At 39.8% G+C, this 18,606-nt stretch overlaps 2 protein-coding genes across 4 annotated transcripts; both read left to right on the top strand.

Annotated features, from left to right (window-relative positions):
• The first annotated feature begins 179 nt into the window (after positions 1 to 179).
• Positions 180 to 11,240, top strand: cln3 (CLN3 lysosomal/endosomal transmembrane protein, battenin). Of its 2 annotated transcripts, none has more exons than XM_058653784.1 (15): positions 180 to 314; positions 402 to 438; positions 1,630 to 1,726; positions 1,824 to 1,907; positions 3,063 to 3,142; positions 3,462 to 3,547; positions 4,719 to 4,791; positions 6,029 to 6,172; positions 6,710 to 6,843; positions 7,458 to 7,543; positions 7,624 to 7,692; positions 7,959 to 8,014; positions 8,114 to 8,207; positions 9,043 to 9,183; positions 9,669 to 11,240. In XM_058653784.1, the coding sequence occupies exons 1-15, from the start codon at positions 266 to 268 to the stop codon at positions 9,783 to 9,785; spliced, it is 1,347 nt and encodes a 448-aa protein (XP_058509767.1). In that variant the 5' UTR covers positions 180 to 265; the 3' UTR covers positions 9,786 to 11,240. The 2 variants fall into 2 exon arrangements, with proteins under 2 accessions (XP_058509767.1, XP_058509768.1); XM_058653785.1 differs by having other exon boundaries at positions 7,485 to 7,543.
• Positions 11,241 to 11,886: 646 nt separating this feature from the next.
• On the top strand, positions 11,887 to 18,530 carry LOC131476004 (serine/threonine-protein phosphatase 4 catalytic subunit B). Of its 2 annotated transcripts, none has more exons than XM_058654432.1 (9): positions 11,887 to 11,977; positions 12,637 to 12,892; positions 13,978 to 14,029; positions 14,116 to 14,166; positions 14,517 to 14,618; positions 15,084 to 15,257; positions 16,037 to 16,163; positions 16,305 to 16,494; positions 17,640 to 18,530. In XM_058654432.1, exons 2-9 carry the CDS (start codon positions 12,783 to 12,785, stop codon positions 17,767 to 17,769), a joined length of 936 nt encoding a protein of 311 aa, XP_058510415.1. In that variant the 5' UTR covers positions 11,887 to 11,977; positions 12,637 to 12,782; the 3' UTR covers positions 17,770 to 18,530. The 2 variants fall into 2 exon arrangements, with proteins under 2 accessions (XP_058510415.1, XP_058510414.1); XM_058654431.1 differs by having other exon boundaries at positions 11,922 to 12,077.
• Positions 18,531 to 18,606: the final 76 nt, after the last annotated feature.

Here is an 18,606-nt window from a genome sequence, read left to right on the forward strand (position 1 = left end):
GGGGCTCGGAGTAACACTACTGCGCATGCTCTAATGTCCCGCACAACCCGGAAATGATTTGAATACGCTGATACGGTGATAGTGACGTCGCACTCTTGTCAACATTCGAGAACCATTGAAAGCGCAACGTCTGTGTCCTTTGATGAACGTTCTACAGCCTTTTAGCATCCCGAGAACGATGTATGTGTTCATATTAAAGGGTTCGTGCTAACTGTTAACCCGGGTAAACGGTTTTATTTCGCTCCGCCCGAGGACGGATACAAACATGGAGCAGAGCGGCAGCGTCAACGCAGATCCTGCTCAGCGCTCTGACGGTGATTTTCATATATGAATAAATAGCACATTACTAACGATGTTGGGCGACTGCATTAAAGTGCTGTTTATTTATCTGTTGTCCACAGGTCGTTGCACACAATGGCGCAACTGGTCTGGATTCTGGTGAGTTCACAGCGCCCGAAACTGAAGGCTGAAAAGTTAGGTTTTCAAAACCACGACCTGGAACTTGACAGTCCATTAAAATATAGGAAGTTTAAATGTTAAGGTCTTGTTTGTGTTTGAGCTTCTTCATATGTTCAAGGCTTTTGAGGACGGCGTCATTTTCAATGCTGGGAAACATGTACACAATTTATGTTCAATGTCAAATAATAGTGAAAAATTATGTTGTATCAGGCATTAAGTTTTCAGCAAAACATCGAAACTGTCAATGATAACAACTTCAGTTATGTAGTACTGTTCCTAGTATAAAACACAGTTCAATGGGATCATCAGAAGATAAAACAGAATATTTAGGATGTTCAGGCCTGCTATTAATGATGGATCAAACCTTTATTAATTTATTTTTATGAATTCATTAGTTGTTTGGTCCATCACATAGAAGAAAGATAGTTAAAAAGGTTGATCTTTAAGTTCAACTAAAGCCTGAAACCTATGTATGTGGGTATCTAGTAATGTTATTTGTAGTTTAGTGTAATTCATTGGAATTGTGGTGGAGCGGCTCGGTGGTTAAGACCGGTAACCTGTGTGTGAAAGACATCATGGTCACAAGTTCGACTCCACCCCTGGCTGATTGTACTCAATTCCATTGTAAGTCGCTTTTGGATAAAAGTGTCTGCTAAATGACATGTAATGTAAATGTAATGAATTATACATAAAATCAGCATATGAGTATATCCCCTAACCCTTTTACCCACCTCCTTTCCCTCACTTAGCTCTCAGTCCACTTTTTGGCTGCAGTTCACTTTATTTCCCAAACTGTAACGTCAGTGTATTCAGAAAGATCTCAGTTTACAGTCAGAGGAGCAAAGAAACCAGAGCTTATTCATATTGAAATCACAGAACTTGTTATTTAAAGGCCAAAAACATGCAAACCAGTTCATCATTGACCAAAATAAAAGGTGACTAATGTAACGATGTATAGAAACTTTTTTCACTTGCATGTCATTGTATGTTTGATTGATCTTAAGTAGTTAAACAACTGCAGTGCTGGGTGGGAGTGTATGGTTGAAAAACAAATGTCACAGCAGATTCAGATCTGCAGATTTTGTCCTTCTTTCTTCAGCCTGTTGAATAGTTGTGGATTATTGATGCATTTGAGTCTGCACTTCTTTCTTCCCCTGATTATCTCTTCAGGATCCTGGGATTGTGCAACAACTTTGCCTATGTGGTCATGTTGAGCGCTGCCCACGACATTCTCAAAAAACAGGAGTCCGAAAACACCACGGCATCTGTAAGAAGGCACATTTGTGTTCATCAGATTGTTAAAATACTAAATCTGTGCGTTTATAACGCTGTAAAGCAAACACTTCTTTTTGTCTTAATTCTAGACATCAGCCACACTGGACCTTCATTTGCAAGGCGGAAACAGTAGCAACAGCAGCCGCTATGACTGCAATCCTGTCTCCACTGCGGTAAATAAATGGCAATTCATCACACAACACACTAAATAATCTCAGTTGGTCTGGTCTTGGGGGATCAAGGGGATTAAACGTTTCTCATGGTGTAGTTTGAACGCTGGACACTAAAAATAAAAATGTGCCTGGATTCCTTTATTTATAACTCTCACTCTGTTTTAATATTTATAAGAAAAATAAAGCATACAATGAACAAAGTCCAGGCACTAGTACTGTAACAGCTTTTTTTCAGTTCTCTCAATACTTCAGAATTCTCATTGACCTGGGGGTCAATTCATTTCTAGTCTGGTAAGGAGGGGAGGGGGGGTGAGTTTAAAATGATGCCATGATATCTCAACAGCAATATTCATGATCACAGCATTTCAAATTAAAAATGTTTGTTCTGCCATGGAATAATAGAAATGTATAGATATAGAACATATTTATGAGGCAAATTGAATATACAGTATACTGTATATATGTAACAAAAAAGACAGAAAATAGAGCCTAAAATTAAATGAGTTTAGATAAATTAAATAAATAACAACGTGGAGAAGGGTAGTTAAATCACTAAACAAGCTTATGTATGATTTAATGTTCAATGAAATTGATATTTAATAATGTGATAGATATAACTAAATGCATTATTATAAAAAAATATAGTTTTTACCATTTATGCCAGTTTCTACATGAACTAGCTGAAGGAAGGAAAGAAAGGGTCACAGGCCAGTTTTCAGCTCAGTGTTTATCTGGTCATGTGTTGAGTGTTTTCTTTTTCTTTTCTTGAGTGTATGTGTGCAGACGTCCGTCATCCGCCCACTTCTGCGTTGTTTCACATGGACCCTGTGCAGACAAATCCCTGTAGACCATACATGTTCACTGACTGCACTTTTCAGTCCAATTAGTGATAAACTTTTACTTTGGCCAAGACACAGCGAAGAAGACAGTTATGGTCATTTTCTTGAGGCTATATGAGGGGATTCTGTTGGTAAGCACCAAACCAAAACAAGGAAACACAAACGAGGGCGATTTCCTCGTCAGAACTACTTAAACAGGACCCTCATTAAAACGCTGTATGAATGGAACCTCGGGCACGTCTGCACAAGTATGACTCGGCCCTGAAAAGTCTTCTGTTTGAGTTGTGAGTAACAGTTCTGACGTGTTTCTCGTCAGGCTGTGCTGCTGGCCGACGTCCTCCCAACGCTTGTCCTCAAACTCTTTGCTCCTTTTGTAATCCACAAACTGCCTTATGGGTAAGATCACGATCATTACTCCTTCACACCACACTGATAAAAGTAGTAAAGCAAATATTAATGGCTGCATATTTGTTTTCACTAAACTGAGTCATTTTTTTTGTCAATACACTGCAAGTAAAATCCATCCACCTTCCATTTTTGCCCGTTCATCCACATGACTTAGTCTATGAAAGTCTTGTTTCATTGTGTATGGTTAAAAACACGGGTTCTAATGAAATGCTGCTGGATTGGTTCAACTAAACCACCTCAATTATTAAGTTGGAAAAGTTTGCAGGAGACAGAATATACATTCCTAATGTCTGTTTTTCAATTTCAGTTACCGCGTGTTGTTCTGTGTCGCCATGGCAACGGGAAGCTTCCTCCTGGTGTCGTTATCGACGGGTGTTTGGATGAGCATCCTAGGTAAAGCCATCATGGTGTCATTGCTGTGTGAGGTGCTGAGACATTGTTGGGGTTCACTGAAAGACCGGCACACTGCGCTACGTTTACATGGTAGCAAAAAAAAGACGTATTGTGCTAGTCTAGACTAAAATTGGACTGGTAAACATGTTAGTCTGAGGGCTACACGGTTGTGTAGTGGTTAGCACTCTTGCCTTTGCAGCAAGAAGGCTGCAGGTTCGTGACCACGGTTGTGCTGACTGCAGTGCCTCATACAACCACACTTCAAATAAAAACCTGAACTATCCCTTTAACAATTGAGACCATTGATGCACTTTAGCTTTAACTTTTAAGCCTCACTTTCATTTCCTGTCATTTCCTCACAAAGGCTGCTTCTGCTGCTGCTGCTGCTGCTGCTGCTGCTGCTGCTGCTGCTGCTGCTGCTGCTGCTGCTGCTGCTGCTGCTGCTGCTGCTGTGGTTGAAGTGACCTCTTAATGGTCGATGTATGAAAAGAGTTAAAGAGAAGGATGGTAATCAGATTAGTTAGGAAGCATGATGCAGTCATAGGACCGAGTGTACTTCTGCCTGTGATTGGAGGCGTTATGTTTCTAGAATGTTGGACTGATCGATGAACTGATTTTGGTGGTCAATCATTTCTTAACGTTTTCTGTGTCTGCGGCTACACAAATCCTGTGAGTTAAGGCATACAACTGCAGGGCGGTGATTGTAGTTTATCATGTTGGAAACGAAGCGTCTTCATCCTGACGTCCATCTCTGCTCGTTAGATGACAGAGTTGTAACATCGCCACATCTGCAGGAAGTCTTTTCATCATATCTCAAATGCTGTGGCACACAGACCCTGCTGGTCTCAGTGACCATGACCATATCAGTAAGATCCACTAGGAACAACTGCAGAGGAGAAAATGGTCCTGTTTTCACCAGTACATACTGTCCAGTGTTGCCCAGTGTTGTAGGGCATAACTATGGACGCACATTAAACAATGTTAAATGTACAAACCTGCACTGGAGCAGTTTAGAGCCTCAGCATCACTTACACATGGTGATTTGTCATTAAAGAGAGCACAGGTTTAAATCACTGCCCCTGAACTCTGTTAGCCAATAAATGATTGATTAATGATTCGAGTGTTTTCTGTACTTCCTGAGCTCTCTCTGATTTCCTGTCTGTGTTTTCAGGTGTGATTTTTGCCAGTGTCAGCTCTGGACTGGGAGAACTCTCCTTCCTCTCTCTCACCGTTTTCTTCTCGAGGTAAACACTTACTTAACCACACTTAAATACACTTGCAGCTGTGCCTAAATGATGTTGTCAGTAAGTAGCAGCAGGGGGAATCAATGTTTCGCCCATATTACTACAAATTGCACGTTCTCTGCATTACAAAGCGCTGTTTTTCCTTTCATTTCATTTCATTTCGACATTGCATCGTCATGGCAGCCTATTTCTGCCAGAAAAAAAGGAAATTAATTCACATCTCTTCACACCATTTTTATTAATACATACCACCTGTCGTCCTTATTTTTTATTCGGTCCAGTTGTCAAAGAACCTTCAATATTCAAGGTTTTTTATTTGCCATTTGGCATAAACGTACAGCATTTAAGGAAAGGGAAAGAACAGAAAAAAAAGTAGAACAATATTATTATAATAAGAAAAAGTACAAGAGATATGAGATACAAAACACTATACAGAGAGGTTGGATATGTACACAGTTTTAAGTTCTAAAAACAAGGGTAAAGGGCAAGTGGAATTGCAGGTATTGCACAGTTAAGAGTATTGCACGTTAATCTGAGGGTCATGTGACACAAAAAATACACCATACATGACATTATAAATAGAGCAGTGTTGTAATGTTACAAAGTACAAATACTTTGTTACTGTACTTAAGTAGAATACAGTACATATCTGTACTTTACTTTGTTATTTATATTTCTGACAACTTTTACTTTTACTCCACAACATTTCCTAAATAAAATGTGTACTTTTTCTCCACAAAAGCGAGCTCACGCAGATAAACCACAGATTTCGTTTCCAAGTTGAATTAAAACACAGTGTGACGTCTAGAAGCTCCACAGACTCCAAAAGTTTCAAAAAGTTTCAAAAAGTTTCAAAAATACAAGAGACACAGGGAGGTTGAGAGAGAGAGTTTGTCACCATTCAGGTTAATCTTAATTTAAAGTTGTTCACCTGTACCGATTAAGTTTTTATTGTTAAGAAACCACAATAAATGTCATATTCAAAATTGTAATTGCTCTTGATACTTAAGTACAGTGAATGTCAGGTACTCTAAAACTTTTACTCAAGTAATATTCTAAAAGGAGACTTTAACTTCTACCAAAGTCATTTTCTGGTAAGATCGCTTTCAAGTACTTTATACAAGACTGAAATAGAGTGAGGTCGTGTGGGGTTGTTATTGCACATGTATGTTCAGTAGTTTGTGACTCAGTATCTCATCGCGTAACTTTGACTTGACTGGTTTTGTGTCTGTATCAGGGACGTACTGGGAGGCTGGGGCTCAGGCACTGGAGGTGCTGGTGTCGCTGGAGCCTTCCTCTACTCGGGCCTCACCCAGGTCGGCCTCACGCCCCAGATTACACTGCTCCTCATGCTGGTGGTCCCAGCTGCTATGTTGATAAAGTAAGTGGAAGTGGAGTGGAAGCACAAAGATGAAAAATGGATTTGTAAATTCTGCTCCGCATATGCTTGTTTGAAAATACTGCTACGGTTGTTTTAGTTTGAAAACTCTGGGACTGCATTTTCAAAAACGCTGACCTTTGCAAACAATAAAGCAGTTTCCTCCACATTTACTTCCTGGTTGGTTGTTATCGGCCACAACTCGACGATCAGCTGCGAACGAAAAGCTCTGTCATCGCTAACGTTCAGTTTCACCTTGTTGGTCACATCGAATAAATATCTGTACTCTAGTAAAACTCTCTGAAACCAAGCAAATAACTGCAGTGGAGTTTGTATGTTTTTAGTTGTATTAGTATGGACGCAGATTACTTCTGATGTTGGATTCAGAAAATTAAATGAAAGCGTAGCCTTAATCTGGACTGATTTTTTTTTACCACACCTTGAATGACTTCATAATCCTGAATCCAGAAGAGTAGATAAACAATCCAGACGTTTTGCCACTTTTGGTTGTTAATTCTTTGTCTCACAATCCACCTCCAGCTATTTCTTCCTCATGGTTCCTCCGCCATCATTGCCTCAGTGGAAAAGCAGGGAGCCGGGGTATCTGGCTGTGACCTCGGAGGATAGACGGCGGCTGATGGACCCATCACAGGAGGAGGATAAATCAATCCCAGGTACAAGTCACCAACTTGCATTACAAAAAAAAGTCACAAATTTACGAGAATAAAGTCGTAAATTTACAAGAATAAAGTCGTAAATTTATGCGAATACAGTTGTAAATTAACGAGAATAAAGTCATATGGACAATTCACATATGAATGAATCGTTAAAACCTGTAAATAATGATGTTCTCAAATGCCTTGTTTTATCCACAAACCAAAATGATTCACTTTTAATCATTTCTTTTTTGTTCAGATCAAAGAAACAAAGAAAATATTTACATTTAAGAAGCTTAAACAATCAGAAATCTTGTTTTAATCATGAAAAAAGCTTTTAACCGATTAATCAATTATCAAAATAGTTGTCGATTAATTTAGTAATCGATTAATAATCGGTGAATCGATTAATTGTTTCAGCGCTAGACAGAATTACAATTTAGTTGAAGTTCCGCGTTGTACTAAACGTTAAATTACTGTGACATAGCATAATGTGTCCCTGCTGAATCTGAATTCATGCGATGATGATACAGCCACACATTTGTGTCTTGTATTTTAAAGACGTTTGTGTGTGTGTGTGACTGAAGTGTTGCTGTTATATATATATATATATATATAATATATCCACACAGACTGTGTTGTCTTCTTCCCTCTCAAAGTGACAGAGGACATGAACACTGGGCCTCTCACCTTCACAGAGAAACTGCACGTTATCAGAGTAAGTGCAGCTCTCAGTCTCGTCACTGTGTGTCGTCACAATCAATGAGTGCTTTCAACATTATTCCTCTTGCTGAACAGGGCTTGCTGAAGTTTGTGTTTCCTTTGGGATTGGTCTACTTTGCTGAGTACTTCATCAACCAGGGCTTGGTAAGTGGTCAGCTTCTTAAATATGAATATTTTCTGGTGTTCTTTGTGTTACTACAACTGCGACGAGGATAAAAAATAATTCAGACTTCCAGAATAAAGATGTAAATTTACAAGAATAAAGTCATAAATTAACGAGAATAAAGTCGTAAATTTACAAGATTTAAGTTATAAATTTACAAGAATATAGTCATAAATTTACAAGAATAAAGTCATAAGTACATTTACGGCTTTTTTCTCGTTTATTTCTATAATATTTCCTTCTCCAGATGGAACTCCTGTATTTCCCAAACTTTTTCCTGTCCCATGCAGAGCAGTATCGCTGGTAAGTGAACTTCACTGTAGTGTTATTCTGACTGAGTATCATCACAGGACATCACATAATATGATGTTTGTGTGTGTGTGTGTGTGTGTGTGTGCTCAGGTACCAGACACTGTACCAGTTAGGTGTCCTGGTGTCTCGGTCCTCACTGTGCTGCGTGAAGATCAGGAAACTGTGGACTCTGTCGTTGTTACAGGTGAGCGATGGACAGTGTGCTTTTAAACTGTAATGTTTCTCATGCCTTATTCGTTCTGCTGAATCTCTTATCGGTCTCTAGTTTGTCTCTGTGGAACCACACATATATCACTATCACCAAGCTGTCAGTTAAAAGACCAGGAGGAGAGTATTTATCAGAGCATTCAGCATCATTTTACCCTCACTCTAAACCTGGATCAGGCCTCATTCAGACCCGTTATTTACAGCTGTCCTCGGTGATACGATCACAAGTTCACACCATTAAGACCTGGACCTTCTGTTCCATTCTTAACTAAGCCTTAGAGAATGGCCATTAACCGTCTTATTCACAACTTTATTCACCAGTAAATATTAATATAGCCAGCTTCACTCTCTGTCAGTGTCTGCAGGCAGTGTCTCTGTGTGAGTCTTTCTGTATTTGTGCAAATAGAGAGGGAGAGAAAAAGAATCGTACTGATCTGTGTCAATTTGAGTTGAGTGTGAGAAAGCACGTCAGAGTTAGCTGAGGAGTGTGCATTGCACTGCACCATATAAAAATATCAATGTAAACACTTCCAAATGCACACAGATATACAGATTATAAATATGTGAACGAGTGCCTGTGCATTGTTTTGCTCCTGGTTGTACATAATAGTGATGAGAACAGCATTGCAAATCAGCTTAAAATAGCCACATCTCCATGACCCAGATTGTTTATTGACGATGATTTGTCAAACAGCTGAAAGTGATAAGGTGTCACACTGCCACTGTGACTGTCTTGTCTTGTATGAAAGAGATTTGTATGAAGCTGATTCCTGTGTTTTTTCCCCTGCTTCGCTGCTCTCTGACCTCCACAGGTGGTGAATGCGGTGCTGCTGCTGTTTGCAGTGCGTTACCTGTTCCTGCCCAGTGCCTGGCTGGTGTTTGTTATTGTCCTCTATGAGGGTCTTCTGGGAGGAGCCGCGTACGTCAACATCTTCTACTTCATCAGCAAAGAGGTGGGCTCAACGCTCAGTCACACGGTTTATTATTTGTGGTCTCCGTGGCTAATGTGTTCATACACGGTCATGTGATGCTCTCACGCATTTCACATCACGACTGACGGACAGAAGTCGGAATCATAACGGCTCACTGGTAAATTAAAGAGATTAAAGTCGTAAAGTAACAAGATTAAAGTCGCAAATTTATGACTTTATGACTTTAAATTCTGAGAATAAAGTCGTAAATTAACAATAATAAAGTCATAAATTTACAAGTATAAAGTCGTAAATTTACAAGAATAAAGTCGTAAATTTACAAGGGTCCCTCGCAGTGTTTTAGCAACAGAAGTTGCAGGTTAACTTGACTCGTGGAGACAAAAAGGATTTGTGTGTACATATAAGCAGAGTTGTACTTGTTTTGCTTCTCTGTGTGTGTGTGTGTGTGTGTGTGTGTGTGTTTGTCTTTGTCTGTCCTCACTCACGTCTCGTCTGTTGTCCCACAGAGTGAAGACAGACACAGGGAGTTTGCCATGGCTGCTGCCAGTGTAGGAGACAGTCTGGGCATAGCTCTGGCTGGACTCGCTGCGTTCCCTGTCCACAGATACTTCTGCTCCCTGTAACCCCGCCCACATGCTGACCACCAGGAAGAAGAAGTGAGATGTGGGTGGGAACCATTCAAGAGTTCTTTAAAGCTTATGTACGGTTTGGGGAGTTTAGGTTTAATGAGAGAATTGTTTCAGTTATTTAAAGCTTTTTTTCCTAAGAGTGCAATTCTTTGAACCACTTAATTTGATTCAGAGGGCTGTGATGCAGATGATAATTAATGCATATACAGTACAAACATCAAATTGATTTCTCTTTTTTAATGTAATAAATCATCGGGCAGTAGCATGTTTGTTCATTCTGCTTCAATAATGCGTCACTGAATATAAATCCAACATGTTAGCAAGATAAGGAACATTTCCATGTGAAGTTTAGACAAAAATGAGTCCGTATCAGTTCCTCTCTGTGCTGCCACTGTGAGTCACTGCTGACCAATATTACTTATGCACTAATCTCTGTTCCCGTGGTTCTGTGACAAAGCAATCTCCAAAATGATTTTCTGGTAACAAATGAATCGCAGAGGGATTGTAAGGAGAATATTTGCACAAATGTTGTGTTTATATGACACAGTATTTTACCTTAAGAGTTTACTCAAACACAATTGGTCAAACTTGAAATGTAAACCATTAGAAATCTTGCCAATTTTACATTCCATTTAATTTTGACAATGAATTTCACAGATGACGCCTGTAAATGACGGGGCACGGCAAAAAAATGACACCTGGCATGCAGTATATGTGTCTGGTTTTATAGTTTGGAGAACCTCAGTTCAAATGAAATGTGAACTGACCAAACACCAACGTATAGAACAAGAACTGCCCTTTCTTTTTTAAAACAGCAAGTTAAAAGTGTTACAGCTGACTTCCAGAACTGACGTTATATTGATTGTGTGAGATGTTTAATCTCTGTTTTATATCATGTTGATTTTGTGTCCTACAATCTGAGACACAACTCAAGAGCTCCACGGTTCAAAGCTGTCTTTTATTTTGGCTTGAAAACATTTGAAATAACAAGGACAGACCTGCTTTAAATGCATACAAGTTTTAATCAGGTTCACTTTTCTTGTTGCCTTGTAGTTACTACAGTCACTGGTTCTAATAAAACAAAAATGCCCTTTACTGTGACTTTCTACTGTTTGCTCATACACACTGTAACAGTCTGGAAATGTCCTGAGTTTGATTTATTAAACTAAATGAACTGAGTGAGAATATGTTTTAAACAGAAGTGAACGAGTTTTGGGGCATGTTGCCTTTGTTGTGCACTTTTTCTAATGTTTCATATTTTTTCTCCACAAATCTCAGTTGTTGCTGCTTCCTTAAAGTAATGCGAGTTTAACACATGTCGAACATTCCTGTTGACCCTCTTAACTACCGACGTTCATCTAACGCTGCTGCTGTTGAATTATAATTCTGTTTCATTTTGATTATATTGGTGTATGTATTTGTTACGTAATTAAAATGTTTTGAAGTTTACTGCTGCATTATTGATTTTTCTAAAGACATCAGCAGAAAGCGGGAAATCATTTAATTGTATTATAAAATAAAAGATGTCAATAGATTTTCAAGTACAGTTGAAAATGAGGTGTTACAATTCCATGAATCATCATTTTTGATCATATTGGTGTTTAGTGAGTCACTTAAATCCAACATGTTATCTGCCTGCAGAATAGATATGGCTATAAATATAATAAATACAGTTTCATTGGAGGTCTAACAACTGAAACTTGCTATATATACATATATATATACATATATAGTGATGATTGTGCCACTGCACATAAAATATATATGCATTTTAATCTCAAACACCTCTTTCTTCAGACTGCTCACTGAAAATGTGGCAACATACATTTGGAAATGGTAGTTTTTGCTTGAATATGACAAAAATGGTTATAATATGTACAGTAATGGATATATGATGATTAAAAGTTACAACACGCTACTTCTCTCTTAAATATATTTTACTCTATGCCCTGGTCATAAGTAATGATTAACTATAACGAATTATTTATAATATTATTTGAGTGTATAATTGTTGTATGTTGTAATTGAAGGTTAATTCTTCACTTGACCTTTAATCTACATTTGCCTTTAATCTCGTTCTACCCGTGTTTCCCGTGCAATGCGCGCGCCTCCTTACACCGGAAGTCCCAGTCGAGTCGGCGGCGTTCACGAGCACTGCTGGAGCGACTGAACCGGCAAAGACCGGGGTAAGAGGAGCCGGCAGGCGGCGAAAAAGCACGCAATCCGCGGAATGAAACGTACTGGTGTGCGCTTCTTCTCAAACATCACCTATTCACTCTATTGACGGTAAAGACTCTCGCCTTTGTTTCGTCGACGTATCCGGCGGCGTTAGAATCACGTTTGATGTACCTCGCTAGCATTAGCGTGCTCGCTCGAGAAATTAGCCGAGTAGCGCTACGCCGTCTGTTGAAGTTAGTTAGCTCGCTAACACACAGCGTTTCGCCAAGTGACCTAAATATTTTCTTCTTCGTTTTTGGCGCTTGTATAGTGCGTGTTAGTTCGCAGTTGTGCATTTGACAAACACTAACTTTAATATTCGAGGCATATTCTCTAACAAAAGGCTTGGCTAAGTTCTCAAGAATGAGTAGTTCGTTGACGTCGTTAGCGGTGATGTAAGCTAACGTGCTAATGGTTAGCTTACTGTTAATCTACGCCCATAGGCCCCAGATTCTTTGACGAATAACGCCACTTTTAATGGTTTTCTGTGTAAATTCACAAACAGCGTCGTGGTCGTGTGTTATTGTGCTATGGGTCCCACGTGTTATGTCAATAACAAATGTATTATGCTCAGGTTTATACAGGAAAGCAAACGTGTGGTAAAACGCTCACTGTTTTTCTTTCACAGTTTCTGAACATCGCTCAAGAAAGTGTCTGACACATAACGGCTAAAGATCCCTGCACGTCTGCGACGACGACAGTCGGCAGAGTTGGTTCTTTTGGTGACCCCGGAGTGCGTGAGAGTGTAAGCACTGTGTGTAAGCAGCTCTCCCTATGTGTGTGACAATGGGGGACATCAGTGACCTGGACCGACAGATAGAGCAGCTCAGACGCTGCGAGCTCATCAAGGAGAATGAAGTCAAAGCACTGTGTGCCAAAGCCAGGTAATTAGTCTGAATTCCCCACCATTCACACTCTAATTATACACGTTTTATCAGCAATTAAGCGGTTGATTATGTTCATGAGCAATCAATAAGCTGTTTGGTCTGTAAAATGGTGAAAAATATCAATCGGTGTGTCACAGACATACAGAAAATGGGAAATATTCACATTCAAGACACAAACATCCGCAAACTTGTTTCTGTTGTAACTTGATACAGCTGATACAACATTCAGTGTTGGTATTGATTTAAATCACTGAATTGGATATTATTTATTGAAATAAGGTATAATCTGTTACACCTAAAATCCCAAATATCATAGAAATAGTTAATTAAGCAGAGGCTGTGAAGAGAGATGTACAGTGTCCTATGACTGGAATGTGCATGAGAGATGCAGTGATTATTTGAGCTATGTGGACTCATGTTAAGATTAAACAAAAATATGGCACAATAGATTAATGGAATTTTGTGAAGTAATAAAAAAGGATTGTAATGGTCTGATTGGTAAAAAACTCAAGGCTACGAGTGGTGTCGGACTTAAAGAGGCATTTAACTATCTCTAATTGTAACTAAACCACTTAAAAACCGATTCAACGGTTGTCACAATAGTGAGTTATCTGTTCTACAGCACTTTGTTTCAGCTGTTTTTTAATGGATAAATAATAATCCAATAAAGTTGGATTGGAATTAGTTAATCAGTCATTAGATGGCAGACTGATGTCAGTCAAACTGGTGTTTGGAACTTCACCATCTCAAGTTTCTCGGAGCTGCACAGAAATGCAAAAGCCGGCGCAGACATTTTAAATGTACAGTGTATGATTAAGCAGCTGAGTATCTGTAACATGCATGGGAACCTACCTGTAAAGTGCTCATTCTGATGTATTGAAAACAATATATTTTGTCTTTATTTCTATACACAAAAAACATCAGTATAATATTAAAATTTGAAGTCTAAAAACAAACAAAGCTTGTTTAAGAGATGGTCCACTAGAGGGCACTGCTCCACAACACAAGGCAATTATCAACAGAAGATGAGCAAAATAAAAACAAACATTAAATTCAATTTGAATATCTGATCATATTTTCAGAGAGATTCTGGTGGAAGAAAGCAATGTCCAGAGAGTAGACTCTCCTGTCACAGTAAGTCACACTTTCCTCTCAATTTGTGAGCTCTAAATTTGAAGCTGCATAAATGTTAACTGTGTTTCCTCGAATTGTCTTTGTAGGTGTGTGGAGATATTCATGGTCAGTTCTATGACTTGAAAGAGCTTTTTAGAGTAAGTATCTGTTTTTTTCCCTTGTTATATTATAATGACACATTGTCATGCTTGATGCCTAAAAGTGTTTTAGTCCTAATTTTCCTAGATCAAAAAACCCCAAACACAACCCATGATAGTTTCTGTGACTGACATGTCATTATGTCACTGTGTGCTGTATGTCTGCTGTGTCTAGGTGTATTTTCTTTCTTTTTCTTAAGTTTTGATGTTATTTGTAGAGGTTTCATCAGCTTTTGGTCAAGCTGGATACAGGTCCAGTCCCCCTTAAAAGCAGTGGTGGTGATGTTATTTATAACTGTGCTTATATACAGACTCTTAATATAGTTGTTTGATAATTTTACACTTTACAGGTTGGTGGTGACGTCCCAGAGACAAATTATCTCTTCATGGGTGACTTCGTGGACAGAGGATTCTACAGTGTGGAGACTTTCCTCCTTCTCTTAGCTCTTAAGGTACAATTACCGTGTCTGCATCAGTGTGAATGAAAGAAGTGCGATCGTAGTAAATGGTTTGGAGGACAGTCAAGTGTGAACTCTTGACACAGGACAACGTGTGCTGCCAGATTAGGCTTTATTCTTGACTTCACAAAGCTGCTGTCAGGGGTGTTGTGTTTTGACCAACATTAGGTTGACTTCCTGATTGTTGCCATTAACATTTCCTTCCTTCCGCCTTATGTTACTCTATGAATGTGTTTTGGTGAAGGGGTGGCAGCAGAGAAGACCGTCGGTTAGTGGAGTTCTGGCTCCTGTTTGGATAAAATAATCAAACACTGAAGATCAGTGAGAGCTGTTAGAATAAAGAGCTATTTTAAAACGCATTTCAACTTGAGTATTACATGGACAGTAGCTTTAAGGACATGAGTCCCTTCAGGATTCCCACTAACTTTCTCATCTTTTTGCTTGTGTTTTGCTCCTCAGGTGCGTTATCCAGACAGGATAACCTTGATCCGGGGAAACCACGAGTCCCGGCAAATCACCCAGGTCTACGGCTTCTACGACGAGTGCCTCCGCAAGTACGGCTCAGTCACGGTGTGGCGATACTGCACTGAGATCTTCGACTACCTGTCCCTGTCTGCTATAATTGACGGCAAGGTGAGCTGCTTTTTTGAAAACGGAGGTGGATGCACCAAATTTACTGACATGCATGTAGTTTTCTTCAATGTCGATGCTTTAAAACATGCTAGAGCAGAGGTCACTGATGGGCTGACTGCCGTCCAGATCTGGACCCAGACTCTGTCCTATATGTGGACTGGTTTCCATAAATCACTGATGACTGCCATGTTTTGACAGAGCTCTTGTATGTTAATTGGCACAGCCTTTCTAGCCTTCGCGGCAACCAGACGTCAAGGAAATGCAGACCCGTTGCATGCACTGTAAATCATCATGCAACGCCACTCGGCCAATTAAATCAGTGAGTTCAGAAGTGTGATTCGAATGGTCAGTGAGTGAGGGACACACACACTCCAGGGAGAGACAAGGGAACGAAGAATAAACTGATGAGAGCAAAGTAAGAAAAGTGAACTTGGACAGGTATTTAATGAAAATAAGAGCTGAAATTGTTTTTATAAAGTTGTTTTACTCATTTAAACTAACTTCTACTGACTGATGTTGTCATGATTTCTTACATCTTTCTGCACAGCAGCTTGAATCTACCTTTGTATATGAAAAATGGTCTTTAAATAAATCTTATCTGTCTTGCCTTAAAGTAAAGTCATATGAAGTTTTTATATAAATAATAATCTCTTCAATTCATTGTGTTTAAACTTAATTTCATTACTATTCCTTTGATATAAAAGTAGAGGCATTGATACTGAAACACAACACGTGTTAGACATTATGATGATTTGACACGTCCCTCTCTCTGTCCTCAGATCTTCTGTGTGCACGGTGGCTTGTCTCCCTCCATCCAGACTCTGGACCAGATCAGGACCATTGACAGGAAACAGGAGGTTCCTCACGATGGACCCATGTGTGACCTCTTGTGGTCGGACCCTGAAGGTAAGCTGGAAAACTACAAACATTTGTAGTACTACAACAGTTCTAGTTTGATGCAAAACCTGGATGATGTCATTTACCATCTGATCCTGAAGATCCAATCAAAGCTTCCCCTGACTGACGTTCTCCTCTCTCTGCTCTCAGACACCACAGGGTGGGGCGTGAGTCCCAGAGGTGCCGGATATCTGTTTGGAAGTGACGTCGTGGCCCAGTTTAACGCCGCCAACGACATCCACATGATCTGCCGAGCGCACCAGCTTGTCATGGAGGGCTACAAGTGGCACTTTAACGAAACTGTGCTCACCGTGTGGTCGGCACCCAACTACTGCTACAGGTAGATGTGACTCAAAACAGCTCCTGTTGGAGTGTGTGATGGTGTTTGTACGCACTGGTTTGGTTGGCATGAGGTGCTGAGTTTTCCTCCGATGCTATATTTAAACTGTGGCTGTTTATCAGTGTATAAAATGTAGCCTGCATAGGACTGTGTTCACACGGCATGCAATCATTACCTGTGGCTTGATTAAACTTGCATACAGAGTCAAAGCAAAGATGTGTCACTTGGCCTGGACGGTGTTCAGGGGTGTTTTGGGGGTTTTGAAAATTTGAGGATCATTTCTCGACGCGCAGCTTTATCCCCACATCCAAATAATAATCAGAATCATCAGAATAGTTTTATTATCCCGAAGGAAATTGTTTTGTTACAGTTGTTGCATATCAGACTTCCCAGAAAAGAGCACACAAGTAAAAAAAAAAAAAAAAGAAATTAAGATTAAAATGGGTAAGGGTTAATGGCTAATTGGTAATATGACGAAGATCAAGTACAGTCACGGTGAAGTGCAGGGGATCCGAGTAGATCTTAGTAAAATGTGTTTACAGACTCTTTTTGTTTTCACTCTGTGCTCCGTCTCAACGTCTTAATTAAGGGAATAGCAGATGCATCAGATGAGCTGATTTCTTTAGTTTGCTGCTCAAAGATGAGAGAATGTTCTCTGGTGTGAAGTGAATGTCGCGGGGAGTTCATAATCTGCTTTTGTGCAAAGAGACTTTCCAGCATTTAATTGGTGCTGGCCGCAGTTTCTTCATGCGTCGGCACATTATTCTGTGGTTTTGTTTTGTGATAAAAGCCGCCGAATTTTCAGTTGAATCTGTCTGTAAAAATAACATCTTTATTGGCAAGAACAACATAGCCGTAATTACATATTTGATAGTGTGACAAATACATGGGGGCGCCGCGCCCATGTTCCCTCGTTTAGAAAGACCCCTGGTGTCAAAACGCACATGTTGGAATATTGCACTCATGAAAGTAGTGTGGCATGTTCAGTCATTGTTGAGATTGTGTTGTCGTTGACGTCCTGTTGTCATGACATTGTTTCAAAAGGGGAGGACAAAATTATACTGTGGTCACAATCTGACTGACTTCAGCTTTGGTTGGTGCCACTTCAGTCCTTAAATGTCTTGTTTTGTCTCTTCTCTGCACAGATGTGGTAACGTGGCAGCCATCTTGGAGCTGGACGAGCATCTACAGCGCGAGTTCATCATATTTGAAGCAGCGCCACAAGAGACCAGGGGCATTCCCTCTAAGAAGCCAGTAGCCGACTATTTCCTGTGAAGTCTTTGGGCAGACAGCTGTGATGCGTTTGAAACCTCCGGTACCATTTCACCACCGCGCTCCATCGTCATCATCCTGCTGCTGGACCATTCTGTCAGTCTGAACTCGGCTGCAGTTGGACAGAACCCTCCGGACACTGTCTGTGTCTGACAGCAGTCACTGTGAAAGGTGTAAGAGGGGGAGGGGGTGATTGTGGGCCCATGACTGTTGTCACTGCTCTTCACATGATTTTCATTGCCCTCAGTCTCCACCTCTCTCTCCATCTGCTGTCCAGCTCTCATTCTCTGTAGATACAACACTGTCCCTCCATCACATCTATAGTATTTTTTTCATCATGAACATTGTCATTTAATTTTAGAAGTATTTGGAAGGAGTTAGTTAATCTTTATTTTTCTCTTGCAAAAATGTGCATATGTAGGAATTTTCACACTTTTATCACATAAGGAATTCCTTCGACGCATATATCCTCTTTGTTTTTGATTTTTTTCAATAATTGTTTCCGTCGGGTTTAAATACAGAAATGACCAAGCCCCCGCCCACGGTCTTCTGTTTCTGCTCTTATGTTTGTTTTTTAACTGTGAGTCACTATTTAACATACCCAGTGATGCTGCTGCTGCTGCTGCTGCTGCTGCTGCTGCTGATCAGCACCATCACAGATAAATACCACCCATCGTTTTCTCTCTTTATTCCTTTGAATCTACAAATCTCTGTAGGTCTGTCAATTTTGATATTGTGAAAATAAAGTTTTTGTATTAATGCGATGTATGTATCTGAAATGTGTTTATTAAGGTCATGTGGATATTTATGATACATACACGTAACATAACTGTCTTTCTT

The sequence above is a fragment of the Solea solea genome, chromosome 16 (assembly GCF_958295425.1).
Source record: "Solea solea chromosome 16, fSolSol10.1, whole genome shotgun sequence".
In the NCBI taxonomy this organism is placed as follows: Eukaryota; Metazoa; Chordata; class Actinopteri; order Pleuronectiformes; family Soleidae; genus Solea; species Solea solea.